We start from the raw sequence: 21,306 nt of genomic DNA on the forward strand, positions 1-21,306 counted from the left end.
AATATACATCATAAATCATAATAACTATGCACAGTCCCATAATAATATAGTGACAATGTACATCTAAACGAGGTTCGTATTGACATTTACTAAATATAAAATAAACTGGTTGCTTCGTCCAGACAATCTAGATTCTAGGTACTTCGCATCTTACAAATTTGTATCATTATTAGTATGGTTATTATTGTAGAACGACTATTTTACTCACGCGAACGAAAATACGGTAAAGGTATAAACGACTAAAGAAAAAACTATACTGGAAAACATACCACCACGTGAAATGCATACTCCAAATGGTTTTCATCGTAAAACTAAAAATGTTTTCAGTCACAAACAAATAATTGAATGTCATTACCTATAATATCTATATCGTCCTTATTAAATGTACCTACTACCTACAGAACCCAAATCAAATATAACTAATCAAAGACCATGTTTTAAATTCTTGAGACTTTTGTACTACTTAAGGAGTGTTTAAAGGCGATATAAACTTCTGTTTTTCAAATAAGATCCCCCTCCCCCGCTCCTCTTTTTATACAGTCAATTATTTAGTCATTTTTTTTTTTATGTACCTAATTAAAAATGCATACGAGTATAGTTAGTAGTTAGTTTTTCAAGAATTAAAATGTATAATTATTAAGGATACCTAATAGTCCCTAAAAATGGTTTTACAAAAATATAAAATGAATATAATATCGGATCTAGTATTTATTACACTTGGATCATTTTCTTAAACAAATTACTAAAATTGTCCTTAATCCCCGTATCTTCCAAACCCCTTATAATTATCCTATATAATGACCTATAATAGTATAATTATTATTCTTAGTACCTACACCAAGTTAAATAACTCAAAACTTAATCGTTCGAATTTTGATTTTGATAAACCAAAATTATCCGCTAAATAATTTCTAAGTAGGGGAAAGATGTCCAAAGCGGCCACCCTAAGGTTCAACAGAGTGTCACACTTTAGGATTTTATTTATTTTTTTATGAAACCTTCAAGATTGTCTAGTTAAACTTGTCAAGAATCATAATTTCCAATCAGAAATTATTTTAAATAAATAAATAAAAAGTTATTTTAATTTTTTTAAAAAGTACAAAATTGTTCATTTTGCCCCCCTAAGTGTTCTAAGTGGTCAGTCAATGTCCACTTTGACCACCAGCTTAAAATTTCTATTATTATTCATTAATTCATAATATTATCATAAATATATATATATATATATATATATATAATATAACTTATATTATATTTTTACAACTTTTCTTTGATAAATAAGTAACTTCAGTTCAAGCTTTGGGTCTTTTATTAATATTTTTATAATTAATTAATAAATTAATCAAACTTGATATTTTTTTGGTGAGTAACAAAGCTATTTTATAAAATAAACATATCAACTTAATACGCTTTTGAAAACAAATAAATAAACCACTATAGTGACCACTTTGCCCTTTTAATAATGTTTAATTTACTATTTAAAAAAATATTTTTTTTTTTTTTTTTTTTTTTTTTTTTTTATTAAAATAAAGTTTTACTGACATATGTCATCTTAACTTAGTGTGATTAGATACATTTTTTTTTTTTTTAACATTTGGAAAAAATATAACAATTAGTAATAATTAGAAAAATTATTAGTAAAAATAGAAACTATCGACTACGTTTTAAAATATTTACAAAACGGAAGAGAAAAAAAAAAAAAAAAACAAAAATAATAATATATTAATAAATAATAGTTATAACAATAGGTCGTGTGGGCGTCCACGCTTGAGTCGGCGTACAGAAGGTGGGTCACTTAGTTTATAGAATTTCGCACTATGAGCATAATTGATGTGATCGAAGAAGTTGATAGTTAATTTTTTTATGTACTCTGTTATTGTGGGTAGCTGAAAATCTTTATGAAGTGCATCATTTCGTACAAACCAAGGAGCATTAGAAATGGTTCTCAAAACTTTTGATTGGAAGACTTGTATTTTGTGGATGTGGGTTTTTGCACAATTTCCCCACACAGGGACTGCGTATAGAAGTAACGGTCGTAGTATTTGTTTATATAATAAAAGAGAACATCTCCAGCTTAAAGCAGTTTGTCGGTTGATCAATGGGTATAGTATTTTTAGCCTCTGGTATCCTTGTTGTAGTTTGGAGGTGATATGAGGATTCCAAGTTAATTTTCTGTCCAGAACTACACCTAGGTATTTTATTTTAGGTGACCAAGGTATATTATTACCGCACAAATTTAAGTTACCAGGAGTTTTCGGGCGTCGGTTGGAGAAGAGTACCGCAGTGCTCTTATGAGGGTTTAACATAATTTTCCATTTATCTCCCCATTTTTGAATTTCATTCAGGTGGGCTTGAATATTTTGGGTTATAGTTTCGGTGTCTTTGGCGCTTGAGTATATAGCACTGTCATCAGCGTATAGTGCTACTTCAGTATTATTTGTTGTAGGGAAGTCCGAGACGTATAAGTTAAAAAGTAAAGGTGAAATTTTTGAACCTTGTGGTACTCCTGCGTTAATTTGTTTTGTTCCCGATGTAGTATCGTTGATTCGAACTTTAAAGCAGCGATCGGAGAGGTAGGATTTAATTAGATTATATAATGCGGTTGGAGTGTTTAATGTTTTTAATTTATATAAAAGTCCGTCGTGCCAGACCCGATCGAAGGCTTGGGCTATGTCTAAGAAGGCTGCCCCTGTATGTAGTTTTTTTTCAAATCCATCATTTATATGCTCCGTTAGTCGCAGAAGTTGTTGAGCAGTGGAGTGGTTTGATTTGAATCCAAATTGGAAATGAGGGATAGCATTTATTGCATTTAAGTAATTAGTAAGCCTTAAGTGAATAATTTTTTCAAATATTTTTGAAATTGAGGACAGTAGGCTTATAGGTCTGTAATTGCTGGGATTAGAATTATCTTTACCTGGTTTTTTGAACAGTATTATTGTGGCCAATTTCCATTCTGTAGGAAAGTATCCAATTTTTATTAATTTTTATAAAAAATATAAATCCTATTAACTAATTAAACTTAAGCTAATTCTATAATATATAAAAACTTATGTAGATTTCAAAAAATAATAATTTGGGTATATTAATTACTATGTTTATAAAATATAATTATTTATTTAGAGCACTTACCTTACATTAAGAGCATCCAAAAATGAATTTTTTTTTTAAACGGGAACGGTAAATGTTTTTATCAACAGTGGTTTATCAGTTGATAAATATGATGAAAACGAACCAATCCACGTGATGAAACCAGCTGTTTATTTATTTACGACAGAATAATTAGACATGACCACTTTCTCCGCTATGGCCACTTTGTACACCTTTCTACTACTAGTAATAGTGGTTGTCATTTGAAAAATAGAAGTTTGTATTTCCACAGTAAGAAGTGCCTTGCGTGCGACTGTGCCCATGCATGTAGTTATACGAGAATTCTCTTTCGAACGTTTTGTTTTGTTTTTATTTACCATTTTACCTATATGACTATGGTACATAATATATAGATACGCAGCCCCACAGAAACATTCGTATTATTTATTGGAATATATTGACGTGTAATGTATAGGTATACTGCAGCAGAGCTCACCTAACCTAACCTAACCGATCGTTTGATATTAATGCTCATAATAATATCTGTATATACAGGTAATAAATGTACAAACAAAATGGATAGATATAATATTAATACATATATATAAAGAGAGACAGACAGATTATAGAGGGAGGGTGAAAGAGTGAGAGGAGGTGACACACGGGATGAAAACTGACAGACGTTTGAGAAAATATTGTTTAATATTTATCCAAATATATCGAACGTTTTGAATGTTTTTCAGTGCGCCGAACGAATTCGTACAACTTTATATAACAGTTACCTATACAACACATCTATAAATATTAAAGTAACCAAGTAGGCATACATATATTATAACTTATAAGCTCTCGAAGAGGCAACATTATATATTTTAATATTTATATAGGGGAGACCCGGGTAAGTTGACGAGCTGGGTAAGATGACGAATTTATAATAACTGATAGTAGATTATATTTACAGCTGAATATGTTTTACAACAAATGTAAGGAATGATGTTAGGAACAACTATTTTACCGATAAGAAATAATCACGATAAAGACCATGTGTTTTTATTTACGATTTTCTGTTATCACCGTACACACTTTAATTTTTTGTGTTTTGAAATAACGTTTTTCCGAAAAAAAGGAAAGTGAAATCCATTATATATTGTTTTTAATCAATAAAGTATAGTTTAAGCTTTATTTTTATGTATAATTAATGTTTATTACGTATGTTAAAATGACAAAAATATTATCGATCGGGTCAAATTGACGTGGGTAAGATGACTATCGTCAACTTATCCCATTTGATTATATTTTATATTAAATATTTTTGTTAATTCGTGTACATTTATTCACGAACTTTGTGCAGGAGTTGAATGTTGGAAAACATACACCTGCGAGTTTTGCAGAAAACATATTTTATAAGTTGATTTTCATATTACTTTCATATTTTACAGGTATTAAGACTGAATATTTATTTTTAGACTGAAGGAAAAATGTTATTTTATTGTTTTATATATTTTAATATATTTTATATTAAGACTGAAAAGGTTACAATTTTATTTTATTGTTTTAAATAGGTATTTGATATTAAGACTGAACAAGGTTACAATTTAATTTTATGTTATTTTATTTGATTTTCAGACTGAAAGAAAAATGTTATTTTATTGTTATTTGTCTTTAAGTTTTTAAGACTCTTTGAATTTTTAAATTTTTAAATAAATGCACTGAATTTTATAAAAAGTATATTTACTCATTAAAACATAATATAAATTATGCTTTGTCAACTTAACCCGGCAAAATGTCAACTTACCCCAGCACATGGGTAAGATGACAAATTCCAAATTATTTTTTATTTAATTTTTTTAACCCGTTAAAAAAAAAATTAAGTCTAACTTTTAATTTTAGAACATTCTTCAAAAGTACCTCTATCTATGTGTGTACAATTTACAAATATATATAAAGGTAGTATATTTTAAAAATACACCGAACCTTAGATTCGTCAACTTACCCAGGTCTCCCCTATATTATGCGGTTTCACGTGACTTTTGACTGTCTTTCGTACCAGCCTTTGTACCACCTATTGGGACAATTTTAACTTGTTTTAAATGTTTTGTTAGGTGTTTAAAACGAGGAAAACGTAGGTTTAAGACGGTGTAAAATCCAAGTGATATCGGTTTTTTTTTAAAGATACAGTTTTTTGTTTTAAAAAATTAAAAGAATAAACCAACTTTGCGAGAGTATTCATACAATAGTATTTATCAATTTATCATAAATATATAATTATTAGAGTAGGTAGTTCAATTTCTATTAAAATTTAAAATACCTATATAACATAAATAATGCACTTTATCATTTAATTGATACAATTACTACTTACTTCAAAAAGTAAAAAAGATTATATAACTAAAGATAATTATATGTTAAAACAAGAACTATAAGTTACATTTATTTATTTTTTGTGCGCAATTGTGAATCTAAACCTTCCTTTTAAATCAATCTTTCAATTAAAAAAACCGCATCAAAATCCGTTGCGTAGTTTTAAAGATCTAAGCATACATATACAGACAGCGGGACTTCGTTTTATACTATAGTAAGTAATATATTATGTATAAATGTATAATAGACACTGAAAATGAAAAATCAGGGGGAATGTCCCTTTACAGGTCCTAAAAATGTATGATCTGCTTTTCTAAACTAACACAATCAAACGCGACTTCGCAACGTATACAATAATTTATTAAATGTCTATTTAAATAGTTATATTATTATATAGTAGGTACACTAAACCTGAGTAACCCTGTTTTTGAGGGTAGTTTATTGAAGATCACAGGATTAGCGTAATACGAGTTGAAACAATACTGATTTATTATGATTTATCTATTAGGTAGATTATTATGCTTTAACATGTACATATGACTGCAGACCGATATAATAGTCTCTAATTCTCGATTCTAACTTGACCTATACTGAGAATTATGTAATTTTTGTCACGCATCTGCGTTCATCTTCATCGATCACGGCAAAGGTAATGCAAGGATCTATGCAACAACTAGGATATAATTATACGACAACAATATTTCATGAAAGAAACGATTTGGCGATTTAGTTTTATTTATTTTAAGGTTATAATATGATTATTACATTGTTGATTATAAGATGTAACCAAAAGTTTACGTTTTGTAAGGACCGACGACCGTGGTATAGATTTTAGTGTCTGTGCAGGGTATACGTGCGTGAAATGTGCGCGCAGCAATTTTTGGGATTTCCACTTTTCCACCCGGCACTTTTTGGAATTTCCACTTTACCACCCGGCACTATTTTGAATTCCCACTTTACCACACGCTGGACGGAAAAAAGACGCTTTCCAACGCTTCAACCGCTATCGAAAACAAAACTTTCGGTGCAGGTGTGACAAAAATTATACATGCGCCCGTGCTTCACATTCCTGTATTCTGACTTCTGTTATCCTAAGCAAATTTATGTGACGACATAAACGACGATAGTCAGTAATCTGTGTATCGTTACATATGTCTTTCACAACCAGACTTAAATCAATACCACGGTCCTTACAAAACAAACTTTTGGTTAAAATCTTATATTCATATTATAACCTCCTTGCATGACGCGTAAATAATTTTTTATCACGCCTGCACCGAAAGTTTGGTTTTCGATAGCGGTTGAAGCGTTAGAAAGCGTCTTTTTTCCATCCAGCGGGCCGCGGGCGGTAAAGTGGGGATCCCTAATAGTGCCAGGCGGTAAAGTAGAAATCCCCAAAAGTGCCGGGCGATAAAGTGGAAATCCCCAAAAGTGCTGCTTACACATTTCACGCGCGACGCGTGTATACCCTGCAAAAACAGTCACTGAAATCTATACCACGGTCGTCGGTTCCTTACAAATTTTAAACTTTTGGTTACATCTCATAATCATATTATAAACTACATGCGTGACGCTTAACCAAATCGTTTCTTTCATGAAATATATTGTTGTCGTATATAATTATAGTCTAGTTGTTGCATAGATCCTTGAACTCTAAAACATATGAACGTATATACATGCAATTTTCACTGGTTGTTTATATTTGCATTTTCTATACACGATAAAATTTTAAAAATATTTTGATTTATTTTGAACTGTTTAGGAACATTTTCAGTTTCCAATTTTATTAGTATTTTTTTCTATGGATGTCAATAAAACTTTATTTGTTGGGTAAAAAAGCTTGAAAATTTAATACAAGGGATTGTCAAGGATCCTACTATATTGTTACTATGAGAATTCATAAAAATTTTTCTTTTTAAATCTAAGATTTCAAAATGTAATAGAAGATTATCCATAAGTTTGTCTATCTTTATCAACAACAAAAAAATGTCTACAAGAAAGTCAAATTAAATTGTTATGAGCGTTTGAAATTCATATTTTTACAATATTTGATATTCACTCGATTTCTCATGTAACGATTTTCTTATTTTTTTGTAATTAAAAAACGTATGACTGTAGATATTTCAAAATTTCACTGAATGTTGAGATTAGCATTTTCTATACACGATAAAATTTTGAAAATAATTTGACTCTTTTTGAGCTGTTTACGGACATTGTTAGTTTTAAATTGTTTTAGTTTTTTTTTTCTATAAATATCAATAAAATTTTATTTGTCTGGTAGAAAATCGTGAAAAATGAATTCAATGCTCCTGATATACTGTTACAATAACAGTTGAAAAATATTGAAAATACATAAGCACAATTTTTTTATAAGCAATTAAAGTTTAAATTTTGACAACATTTATCAAATTTAAAATTTAATAATTATTTTGTAATAAAATGTATAAAATGTTCAACTTTTGTAGCTAAGGATTGAAAATTCAAAACAAGGTTCCACGTAAATAAGTAAATATATAAATTACTTTATTCACAATAATATCATAAAATATACTTAGTAATATCATAGGCTGGCTGACCGTTTTCGCTCAGAATCGTTTTTCTTATACAATGATATTATATAATTGAATTCAAATTTAATACCATCCATTACAGTGACCCACTTGTAACCTACTGTACAGCAGAGTGACTTCCACTTACCCACCTTTTTTTTTTTTTTACAGCAAATAAAGACATTGTTATAATATTAATTTAATATATATTTTTGTGTTTTTAATATTTCCGAGCACACCATTTTGACGTGAGCTGGTAATTGCCTCAAGAAAATCTTCACACTGCCACACACTGATATACTTGGCTCAGCGTTGACGATATAGGGACGGTCGGACGGATACATAATATTATTATTAAATTATTCCGACGGCGTCGGGAACCGAATCGTGTGATAGTGCGCGCGCGCGGGTGTGTATGTAAGTATATATATATATTATAGGGGACTACCACCGCACGCCCCGCCCCTAAGACTAAAAGCTATCCAAATCAAACAAACCGACACGAACTCGCAGAAACACGTCATAAATATATACATACAAAACATACAGTCGTAGAATAAGTCGTCGTCGCCTCCACCGCCGCCAGCGTCAGGTGCCCGCGTAACCATGGCGAAAAGTTATTTGCACAAATCCATATTTGTACCTACGCCGCACGGTCGTTTACCCGCACATACATATAATATAATTTATACATACAATATCTACCTATATAATATTTCTGACGAGTTATTTTATTGTCACTCTCGTTAGTTCAGTGCGTAGAGTGGTGACAGCATTCGATTCCCAATTTAAAATCTCACGGCAAAAATAACTTTGAGAATAATTTGTTCTCTAAAGCCTACTTTAATAATATTGAATAAGCTTATAACAAAATTTAAGAAATGTTTCGTTGGCCATGGACATTTTCAGGGAGGGCATAGCCCCTAAATCCCCCTCTATTTGCACCTATGCGTGAAGGATGTAAATTCGGATTTTTCTCCGGTTTTGTCGTATTTTTTTCCGTCCGACCAATATTTAATATAATTATTAGTATTTATTAATGCGCCTAAAACACAGTCAAAATAATATAATACGTAAATAAGTACGTCGTATATAATTTTTCCCTAACTCATTGATGGTCGACCTATCTTATTAGGTAAGCTTAATTTTTTTCCAACTTTTCCATTCCCGTATTATGACATATACAGTACAAATAAAAATTGCGCAATTCAATTTTATAATTATTATGTAAAATTAATTTTATTGTGGTGAAAAACTATAAACAGTGTAAATATACAAGCAATGATTTAATTGAACCGGCAATTTCACTATGGGCTCTGGCCTAGGGGGCCTCCCCCTATATACGCCACTGTATCCATAACTTGTATTGATCTTGCCCCCTTTTTTTAATTAATAAATATTAAAAAAGTCACTAACTCACTTCATGCCGCGGCGTGTGTAAAACGACTATGTCAGATTCACTGCGACCTTATAAACTATTCAATTTAAAATTTTATTTTTAAAACCATCATATTATTGTTATTATATTATACATAATTATCCATGTATTAGGGACGTTTAGGTGGAAGTAATGGCGCATCCGAGTTGGGTACCAAGTATTAGGGGCTAATCGCAAGTACTAAACTAGTTGGGTCCCTAATATTTTTTGGTAAGTACTAAAATATACTAACAGTTTCCTTGACATTTTAACAGACTTAGAAGTCTATTCAAACCAAAGGTGTGTTTAAAAATTTTTAGTTTCTTTGCTATTAAAAATAAAAATAATTTGAATTTTACAAACTATGATATAATACAAATATGGGTACAATACCAAAAATGAATGTACTACCTAAGTCCTATATACATTTTTATACCAATTCAAAAGTAATTTATATTATATTTTCTTAGTATTGTACTATATTAGGTATAATTTGTAAAATTCTTATAATTTATGTTTTTAATGGCAAAGATGCAAAAAAAAAATTATTTAACAGCAGTCTAAACAATATGCAGTATTAAAAATATTTTTAACCATACATTTGGTCTAAACTCTAAATAGATCATAGACAGTCCTAAGTCTGTTAAAATAGGAAGGAAAATGTTAATATATTATAATAGTACTCACCAAAAACCAAAAAGGACCCAACTAACCTAACCTAACCCAACTATAATGTAATACCTGAAATAATTCAGGACTTAAATATAGTGTAGTACCCGAAAAAACTGGAACCCAACTAGTGTAGACAATTTTATACTGTTAAAAACAAAATTGCAAAAAAATCATCGACATTTTCTGAAAATTATAAGTTGCCCCTCCAACCATGTCTTCGGCCCTGCATAGAACAGTGTGAATTTAGGTTCAAGCCTTGAACTTCAAGGTATCTACAAATAGGTAATAGCTTAAAATAAATTAATCTAAATATTTATAAATTAATTATAAAATATCATTGCGTTAGTAGTAAAATGTATAATATATTATATAAGTAAAAGTTACGTAAAAGTATGTGAAATATTAATATTTGAAAATGCTCATAATTATTCAGTTAAAAATTAAAATATCGTAAAAAACCAACAAGAGAACAATGATGGTTTTCTTACCTTAAAGTTTGATAATAGGTCAATTCAAAACTAAACAGTACATTAAAACTGGTGAACGAAAATGTGTTATGTCATACGTGTATAAGACAGATTTAACATATGCGGGTACGAGTGTACGACGTCCTAAATTAAATTGAATTGTACTTAAAAAATCAAACACATAAAGGTAGACTAGATAACAAAGTATACAGTGACTCAATTAACGTTAAAGTGTTCTGAGAACTGTTAAAAAATTAACTAATCAAACATTAATAAAAATAATTAATAATTAATAACTACTCTAAGCAAGTAGGTATATCAAGTATCTTACAAGTTACAAGTACTATTTATAGTGTTTATTTTTGTTTTTGTGTAAAATATAGGTACTTTAATAATATACTATAATCAAATTTACTAATATTTTGCTTTGGCAATGTTACCAATTTTTCACTAAGTTAAGTTACTTACTATTTTTCTATTCAACTTGTATCTTTTACAAATTGAAACGAAAGAAATGTAACATTTAATTTAAACTTAACTTACATGTTTTTATATATACCTAACTTAACAAGTTGGTAAAAATTAGTTAACATGTCCAATATTAACACTCTGAAAAACATAATCAACAAAAAAATGTAGATGATGAATAAAAATACAAGACTAGTAGACTCTAGCCACATTTTCGAGTCTCAATTAAAAATATTAAATTATTTTTAGAACTATTATATTATTTTTGACTACCTGCATAGTAGTTAATTTACAGATGTACAGTATAATTATTTCCAAACTATTTAATAATATCAAAGATTAAATAAGTAGGTAACTAATAGAATTGAGTAATAATTATATATAGTAATAGATATATAATTATATATAAAGTATCTATACTCAATGCTAATAGTGTTATTTAATCTATGGTAATAGACAATAGTAACTGAATAAAGTAGTACCTAAGTTCCAAAATATGCTCCTTTAATCTTTAACTCCATTAATACTAAGTCAGTAATATCCAAGTAATGATTTTAGGTTCAAGAGTGGTATGAACATTTTTAATTTTAAAGGCCAATTTTTTGTACTAAAAACACAATTATTCTATTAAAACTATCAATCACTATTGTAAATCTGTAATGTTGAAATACCATTCTAAAATTGGTCCTCTATTTTTGACATTTTATTGACACTGTCCAATTGTCTAGTTTGTCACTTAAACATATTTATTTTATGCGTACATATTACATGCAATAACTAACAAGTAGTTACCGATTTTGTAAATGGTTAGATTATGGTTCGCCAATATTATTAACAGTTGTTAAAAGTATAAAAATTGTGTTGTAATTTACTTCATTGTAAATTAACACAATATTTAGATTAATATTATTTATGGTTATAATATATTTATATGCATTTAAAAATATTTGTACATTTATACTATATAAAAAACAATCTATACCTATTCAAATCAAATGTATTAAGTAAATATTCGGTTCTGTAATCCTATTAGTTTTTTTTTACAGCTTAACCGAAAACTTTTGACCTTTTTTAATTCCATAGTAAATGATTCCGTTTTTCAAAAACGCCCATGCCATTTTAGGAGAAGAAAAACCAATGCCAACCTCTCCAGTTTTGGAAATAACAATAGCCCCAGCACTTCCACCCACACGGGCTGACATACCGTCACATGCTTTCTGAGCTGCAATGTCTGGAGTTTCACCTAAATAATATAAAATATAATATAAGAAATGAATATAATTTTTAACTAGTTATATATGGTAATAATTTGTACCATTTTCCAAATTTTGCATTATTCTTTGAGCCAAACAATAGCGCATTATGCTATCACCATGACCAGTGGTTGAAACAGTGCCCACGGTATTATCACAGTAACCACCAGCACCAGGAACTGGTGTATCACCAACTCTACCAGCCATTTTGCCGGTTATTCCTCCTGTCGAAGTACACGAAACCATATGCCCGCTGTTTCCATTCATACCAATAGCACCAACAGTGCCCACACCTCCACTAAAAAACATAATATATATTTTGTTACACAGAAAATAACTGTTCATAGACTTATATTATTACTGTCCAATTTCTGTAGTATTGGGTTCACTGCCTGATTTCAAAAAATTGTCCAAGCCTGTTCTCGCATCGCTTGTTATAAGATAATCGTCACTGACAGTTTCAAATCCCATTTTTTGAGCAAACTCATTAGCACTTGCACCCATCAAAAATACATGAGGTGTGTTTTCCATAACTTTTCTGGCCAGCGCTATTGGATGTGCAATGTTCCTTACACCAGTAACACTACCTATAATCAAACAAAAAAAAAAAATTTAATTTAAAATTTAGCATAATATTATAATATAATGTTGCAGGAATGGAATATTTCTTACCAGCCTTCATGTCTTTTCCTTCCATAATAAGAGCTTCCATTTCAATTTCGCCCTTTAGATTTAACACCGATCCACGGCCTGCATTGAATGCTGGTTCATCTTCCATATACTCAACAGCGACTTGACATGCATCCGTAATAGATGATGTTTTTGTAAAGGTTTCATGAGCTTTTCTGATGGCGGTTAAAATGCCATCAAACTTAGGTTGGTCACGGTTGTCCGGTATATTTCCTGCTCCACCGTGCAGAACTATCACTGGTTCAGACATTATATTTGGATAAGAAATATAATCTTAAATACAATCAACAGCATCAACACAAAATGTTAAAAGCTAGATTGAGAACTAACTACCTGCCTAATATGAATTTAATATAGGTGTATTGTTATGTTATGGTGTTTTTGTAAAAGAAATCAAATCATAATATTATACTACTATTAGTACGTACTACGTATACAGTTATCTGTTTACTGTTAAGTGTTTACTAAGCAGTAAATATCTACTAATAAATAATAATGCAATAATCACTATTATAGTAAAATAATAAAATTATGATAGTCATTTAATTATTTTAATAAGTGGTTTTATCTCTTATCAATTAAACTGTGGAAATTTGGAATTAGCTTATATATTTTGTTATAATTAGGACCTGAACCAATATGAAAATATTGGATAAAAATGTATACACTGTGGTTACTATAGTATACTATTAATGTAAATGAAAAAAAAAAATTTTTTTCTCTAACACAACACGAGTTTTTAAGTACTTTGTAAGTGGGCGTGGTTTAGATTTTCAAATATTCATATTTTCCCGCGCTTTGAGCATGACGTCATAATGCCGTACTCCCGTACTGGCCGTCGCGCGTCGGCATACTAAAATATTATTATTTTTTATAGCGTTATCGCCACTTCTTACTTAGTTACCTCGCTATGTTACATGCGTATGTACGACATTATAATTTATTAATATTATAATTTGTATTACTACATGGGTATTAATACACGAGTAGTATAAATGTTTATAATATTATTAGGTACATATTTATTAGTATTACCAATAATAATAATACAATATTATCGAATTATCACTTTTTTTTAAGTTTTCATTATTTGATACCTAGATAACTCATATATTTTAGATGCAGTTATTCTTCCATATCTAAGTTCGAACCACAAAACATTATTAGCTTGGTTAGTAGTTTTTTCCTCTACACCACTGAATACTGATATGGGTGTTCTTTCTTTTAAGAAATGTAAAAAGTCATCCGCTGTACCATCTGTATTATAAAATAATGTGTGTAAAAAACATTAAATACAAAAAAAAAATCTTTTTTTCTAATACAAAATAACTTGGCCTTCCGTAATACTTAAAATAATTAAAACTTTCATACCTATACTTATATTGTGGTATTTTTATATTATTAACTTACTACTATTATATTGTTTGGAGAATTCTAATATAGCTGTATGGATTGACAACATTTTGAAAAAAGATTCCTCTAATTTATAATTATGAGCACCAACTTGGCAATTTATTTGGTGGGTTTCTCCTAATTTCATAGCTTCATTAAAAAAATTCTTGTTAGATATTTCACTTTGAATATTTACTATGGATTTTTTGGACATAGATTTAGCTGTTATATATTTTAATGTTGTGCCAACCCCAGAAAGTTTGGGTCTTTTCCAATAGCACTCAACTTCTGTGGGAGACTTTTCTTCAGATTTTCTATGAACATACATGAGAAAAGCTAAACTGTGTTTACATCCACCTGTAAATAATAATATAATCTTTGTTTACAACATTTAAGGACTAGTTATAATTAAATATAAATACCTACCTTATCAATAATTATAAATTATTTTCTATAGGTACACTTAATATCACAAAAGATTTATAATATAATATAACATATTAAAATTCTCATAAAGATATAGGTTCTATATAAATATATATATATATATTATTATGCAGTCACCAACCTAAAGATGCTGCACAGTCATCATAATGTAAATCAACTATTTCTTCTTTTTCTTCATTTATTGTTAAAGAAACATGGTAATTTTTATTTCTAACTCAATGTTCAGGACAAATTTGAGCCTGAACATTACATATAGATCCTTCGCTTTTTATTTGAACATATCCAATAGCTGAATCTCCATAATTTTCTCTCGATGATCTAATGAAAATATATAAAAAAAAATCAGCCCATCTATATATTTTATTAAAAATAATCGAGTTTTTAACTACATATTAGTAATTAGTATTCTTAAATATTTATATTCAGGTAATTTAATTATTTAAATATTATAAATATTATTTGTATTAGGAAACAAAAAACTAGCAGTGATAATAAATAATAATAGGTACACACCTTTGAGCTTTTGATCCCCTAACTTCAGGATCATTGAAGCAATCATTATTTTTTATGTATTGTGTTACAGAAAAAATGTCAAGTTTTGATAAGTTTATAGATGTACCTTTGACATAGTCTTTACTGACACTTACAGCCATTGTTATTCATTTATAAAAAAAATTACTATAATATATACATATAAGACAATACACTATACACATTGACATTAGTATTTACAATTTATTTTCTGCTGAAAGTGATACTGACGATACTGTTGTGGCTACTCCACACTGTCAATAGAATTTGTGTCGAATTATTAGATTTTACGTAATCAAAGTTATTTTAGTACAGTCATAATATTATACACGCGCATTGACATATAATTAGACGCACGGGCGTACGGCATCGTGACGTCACACACCAACTGAATAGACCACGCCTTCTCAAACAGAGAAATGTATGTTTGGAGAGCTATTAGTCCTACAAATCGAAATAAAACGAAAAATTTACAAATATATTTTCGTTTTTAATTGGTATGTAGAATACGAAAAACAAAGAAAATTTTTTTTGTTCAGGTCCTAATTAGCTTATAATATAGACATAAGTAACCATAATAATATTAAAAATTAAGAAATATCTCTAATATGCATATTCCTATGATATTTAGTACACGGGCTAAGATATATATTATAATATTAAACTACCAATACGGGGGACCGGAAAAAGTTCGGGGAAAAAAAGTCTTAAGGAAAAATAGCCTCGGGGCAAAAAAGTTCATAAAACTATTAAAATAATTTTTATAAGTTACAGCGATAACAATTTATATAACTAGGATTTTTATAATTATGTAATATTTTTTTCCTTTTCTGTATAAATGTTCCTGACAAGTCATCTAACTTAGTGATATATTAATGTATAATATTTTAATAATATTATTGACTAAGATTCAATGGGATATTTTTTTATAATTTTAATATTATTAGCTATTATTTTTGTTTTATCTGTTTTGTATTTAGTAGTCACCTTTTTTTTTTTTTTTTTTTTTTTTTCCTGTTTGAACCGACGGCGTCGCGGGAACTGCTTTCGCATTACTTCCGCGACGCCGCCATCGTTTATTTGATGCACAAATATTATACATACATACGTGGGGGGGTTGACGGGACATGTCCCCGACTAACCACCCCCTTTGTTACATTATACATTTCATTATAAATTATATACATTTATTTTATTCCGGTGCTTCCTGCCGTCTTCGAGGGCCGACCGCAGTCCGCCGCCCTTGATGTCTCGTGCTTTCCGTGTTGGCGGGCCGACCGAAGTCCGCCGCCCTTGCGATCTCGTGCTATCCGTAACCAGTCCAGTGTGTGTGCGCCGTGTTGCGGCCTACTTGCCGAAGTGGTTGAGCCGCGATGCCGTGATCGTCGTCCCTCCCATGGTGTCACAGGTGGGGGGATGAAGAACGTGGTCGGTGACACCTCCGACGTTTCGATTAAGAAATGTGGGGTGATCGTTGACCGTTCTTCATCGAGTTTCCCGAGAGCGGGTTGAGCTGGCCCCCTAGTCGAGTGCTCTCAACCTGTTAAGTCGAGCCAGGTCGTCGGCTTGATCTTCTCTCTCATCCTGTTCCTTGGTGGCCATGATGGATTCGATCATTGTGATGAGTTCTTGTCTGTTGGTTTTGGCTTGCTCCATCAGTCGGAGCCTTGTGGCTGGATCGTCTGGCATTGCGTCCGTCGATGGTCCACAGAGGATCTCTTCGACGTCCGCCGCGGTCGGAGGTCGTCTGATAATTTCGGACAAGCGTGTTCGATCGTCTTCCCACCTAGGGCAGACGAACAGAGTGTGTTCGGCATTTAGTAGTCACCTATAATATGATTACATAATCATTAGATATTATCCTTAGAAAACAGACTTTTTACCCCCCAAGACTTTTTAGTTTTTTTCCGGGACATTTTTTTCTACCATCACCAATACGAGAAGAAGATAGTAGACTAAATTATCTATATTATAATACTTTTATTATATTTTTTCAATATTATACTCATAGGTCATAGGATACAGTAATACGTTTAGAAGTTTTGAAATTCTAGTCTAAGTATTACAGTATACCATAGTACTATACTACCTATGCCAAAGCACTTTGGTTGTGAAATCAATGAATATGTAGGTTATATAGGTATATTAAATAACTGCAATAGGTACCTACTTATGGCTAACCAACCTTAAATGTATTCTGGGTAGAGTAGGTACCTATAGACTATGATCTATGAAATATGAATATTATGATTAATTAAAATGTATTTTGGATTAATATAGAGAAAGGGAACATGTCAATGAGTGCCTAGGTACCTATCTAAATAAAACCAATACATTATACCTAGACAGCTAGGTAGCTATTTGTTTTAATAATTTTAAAATAGGTAATCTAATTGAACATATTTTGAACGAAATAATAAATGTCTTTAGTCTTGATTGATTTATTTGTGACCACTATTATAGTCATTACTCATTACATACCTATCTAGAAGGCTAAAACATTTATATGCATATGTTATACACTAGGTACAAATAATAATTGTATTTTGCTCAAGTCCTATAGAAACAGAAAAATATCACGCACACAATATCCTGATGGCTTAATAGATAAATAGGAACGTGTTCTAGAAGTGTTCATTTAAGTGCGAACACCTTTTAAGTTTTGGTACCTACTTAACTATATTAAATGTTGAATTCATGCAGCTCTTAAAACATTGAATGAGTTACCACACTGTCTAGTAGTCTACTAGTCTGTAGACTGTAGTTCTTATACCATAGGTGGCAGACGCAATGTCAGTTTTTGACTTGGAGAATGGATGGGCTTTACATATTTAAAATTTAAATGAAACAGATCCATGGACCATGGGTGGCTCTGTCCCAGTAGCATAGCTAGATGGAAAAGGCAGTACATAAACTTACCAGCCTCCTTAAAGAATATTATCTTTGTGAAAATTAAAAATATACACGTAATATTATGGGGCCCCAGGCCACTTCTCTGTCCCCCCCCCCCCACACCACTGTTTGACAAATACCCACCTTTAAAATACATGACCTACTCAGTGGCGTATACATAACTTTTGTATGGGGGGGGATCAGTTGCAAACAAATTATTATGGAACAAAAATACCTAAACCTAGGTATGTGCACATTTAAATACCTAATAAATGATAAAACATATATATATTCAATACATTTTATTTTAAATTCTACAAGTAGTTATATGTAGTTATGACTTGTTCGTACAACTGACATAATATTTGTGGTTGATTTTTGTTTTTAGATAATAATAATATTTATTATTTAAGCTATTTTTAGCTATTTTTATATTTCTTTTTCTAATGTGTAGGAAAATGTATTATTATACGCACGGACATGCGGGCGTCGTCTCCGCCGCGTTGATATCGGTGACGGTGGCGACTGGCGACGGCCCGTGGCTGGTCTGCCACATATTATTATCTTATAATAATTTATTATACTTGTATATATAATATACATATTATCAAATATCACATAATACGATTATTTGAATATGAAATAAATATATGATTACTGATTAATATTAAGTAAATTATTTTTAATTAATTGTTGAATGTGTTAAAATAAAAATTTACAAAAAATCCTTGCCATTTTTTTTCCTTGTAATTTCCTTACATTATTTTAAGAACACTATTTTATAAAATTTAAAAAAAGGCCTATTGGGGGGGGATCTGACCCCCACATCCCCCCCCTTGTATACGCCCCTGGACCTACTTTACAAAATAATATATTTATCATTTTTTTTCTCACCCACATTCCTACATATAATATATTATAATTATACATTTAGGTACCTATCTATTACTAAAATGAAAAATATTTTTATTAAAACAAATTACAACATTTAGGGTACCTTCTTGGCTTCTTATAATATATAAATAATAAATATTATAAATGTAACTGTCGATTCGAAATTGCAAATGTAAAAAAAAAAAACAGTAGTAGACCAGCTATTCCCAACCCATGGGCCGCGGACAATGTGGTACTGGGCCGTGATTCGCGAACTCTGGTCGAGAGTCTAAGCCAAGGGACAGCAAATTTGAATTGGCGTCAACATCGAGATTTTTATATGATTTTATACAATTCTATATTTCTTTGTGTTTATATTTTATACTTGTAGATTAGGTAAGTGGGCCTTAAAGTTCTTTATACATAACTAAAATAACCTCATTACTGAAAACGTTGGGGGCCGCTGTTCTAACTTCTAGACAAATAGAAATGTTATTAGTAAATACTAATTAATAGTAATGCAGGCACGTAACTAGGGGGCGTGTTACTGGTGCACTGACACCCCCACCAGACCATGTTATACTTATGTCTTACAATTTATATTTATAAATGTAAAGATTCATCAAAACCGTGATGCACACAGACTACACTGTACACATAGCATTGGCGTAAATAGCGTTTGAAATTTGGGGGGAGGGGGGCTGAAGCTCAGGTCTATACTTGATACTCTTATGATGATTTTAAATTATAGTTGTGAAATCATTAGCTTTTGGGGGGATAAGCCCCCCCCATTTGCGCCAATGACATATGTTGTGACTACAGCAAGAAGTAAAAGATCCTTTTTCTACTTACGACGCTTAAAAACCTATACAACTGATTAAAATTCCTTGAATGGTTTATTTATTTATAAATATTCATCGCGAATAGTTGTAACACTTGTAACCACAAACAAAATAAAACATCGGTTATTTTTAAAAAAAATATGTTTTTTTATTAGTAATAAATAAAAGACAAAATTTTAAATTTAAATTAAAATATTTTCTCATAAATAGACCTTAGAGCCTCCCCTATGTCTTACGGGGAAGTCATTCTTAAATTACCAATTTATCGATTTCAATAAAATATTTAAAATATTTTTTACTTCACCAGTGTGTTCTTCTAATATTATAACTCCAATAAATATTTCAGTTTAAGAATAATATAATTCTCATAAGGAACAAATACAGTTGATATCACATTGCAGAGGTTATTTTCTCTACATCGACCATTGAACTTAATTATTTTGTGAAATTCAAATTTAATCATAAACCCGGTCTAAAATACTTTTACTTAGTTTAAATATGAATTCATAATTGGTTATACTAACACCGTAGCACCATTATTATGTGATAATTTAAAATTTAATAAGTACCCAGTACATACCTAACAGATACCGTTAACACCATTTTCTGCAGTCAATGAATTTTTGAACAGTTGCACTATTAAAACTACCAGATATCCAAGAGTCGTGACTGCCACTCACATTTGTTACCAAATATAATTTATTTGTGTTTTAAAATATATTTGTTGACAACCAAGTAAATGTAACCCATTTACAGCCAGGGGGCATGTTGTTGGTTAAATTCAGACTTAGTGCTGACAGCACATAATATTATTATAATAGACGGCTCATAGTAACTAGTAAGTAACATACATCATATAAAATATAATATAAACACAATATCAAACATTGGTGGTCGGTGGAGAATTTATAACTTCCCTGAATTTAATTCTCTGTTCCTCATGTCAAAAAAATAGTTTTGCTTTCCCATATTTTTTACTCGTATTTCATACTTTAGTGAAGCACCTTTTGCTTTTCAAACTACTGTTTCAGCTTGTATCAGTACAATGTTTTTCAACATGTGTATTTCTCTGAATCCAATCTTTACAATGTGCATATTTCATCTTACTACAACAGTACACCAATGAGGTAGAGGGCATTCTTCTTACTCCACTAATTGAGGATTAAATATTAATAACAGCAGATAAACTGTTGTGTATTAACAAAATTATTCAAAAGATTTTTTCATCATTAATCACTAGCTATCTAAATAAAATTTGTTAAAAATGTGTTATAAAGTATAAACTTATGAGGTAGGTATCTTCTAAATTATTGTAACACTGGAAAATAACGAATTATGGACAAAATTAAAAAATACACGGTAAAA

At 30.2% G+C, this 21,306-nt stretch overlaps 1 protein-coding gene across 1 annotated transcript; it reads right to left on the minus strand.

Annotated features, from left to right (window-relative positions):
* Window positions 1–10,428: 10,428 nt before the first annotated feature.
* Window positions 10,429–13,504, minus strand: LOC132952678 (isoaspartyl peptidase/L-asparaginase). The gene is made up of 4 exons (XM_061025034.1): window positions 12,947–13,504; window positions 12,636–12,861; window positions 12,337–12,572; window positions 10,429–12,264 (listed from the first exon to the last, which is right to left on the minus strand). The coding sequence occupies exons 1-4, from the start codon at window positions 13,212–13,214 to the stop codon at window positions 12,062–12,064; spliced, it is 933 nt and encodes a 310-aa protein (XP_060881017.1). The 5' UTR covers window positions 13,215–13,504; the 3' UTR covers window positions 10,429–12,061.
* Between the last annotated feature and the right edge of the window lie 7,802 nt (window positions 13,505–21,306).

This window comes from Metopolophium dirhodum, chromosome 9 (genome assembly GCF_019925205.1).
Source record: "Metopolophium dirhodum isolate CAU chromosome 9, ASM1992520v1, whole genome shotgun sequence".
Classification (NCBI taxonomy): Eukaryota; Metazoa; Arthropoda; class Insecta; order Hemiptera; family Aphididae; genus Metopolophium; species Metopolophium dirhodum.

Coding starts and splice junctions, on each gene's coding strand:
- LOC132952678 (XM_061025034.1), bottom strand. CDS start 13,214: ATGTCTGAACCAGTGATAGTTCTGCACGGTGGAGCAGGAAATATACCG. Junction 12,862..12,946: donor AGGAAAAGACATGAAGGCTG/GTAAGAAATATT, acceptor GTTTGATTATAG/GTAGTGTTACTGGTGTAAGG. Junction 12,265..12,336: donor AATGCAAAATTTGGAAAATG/GTACAAATTATT, acceptor TATATTATTTAG/GTGAAACTCCAGACATTGCA.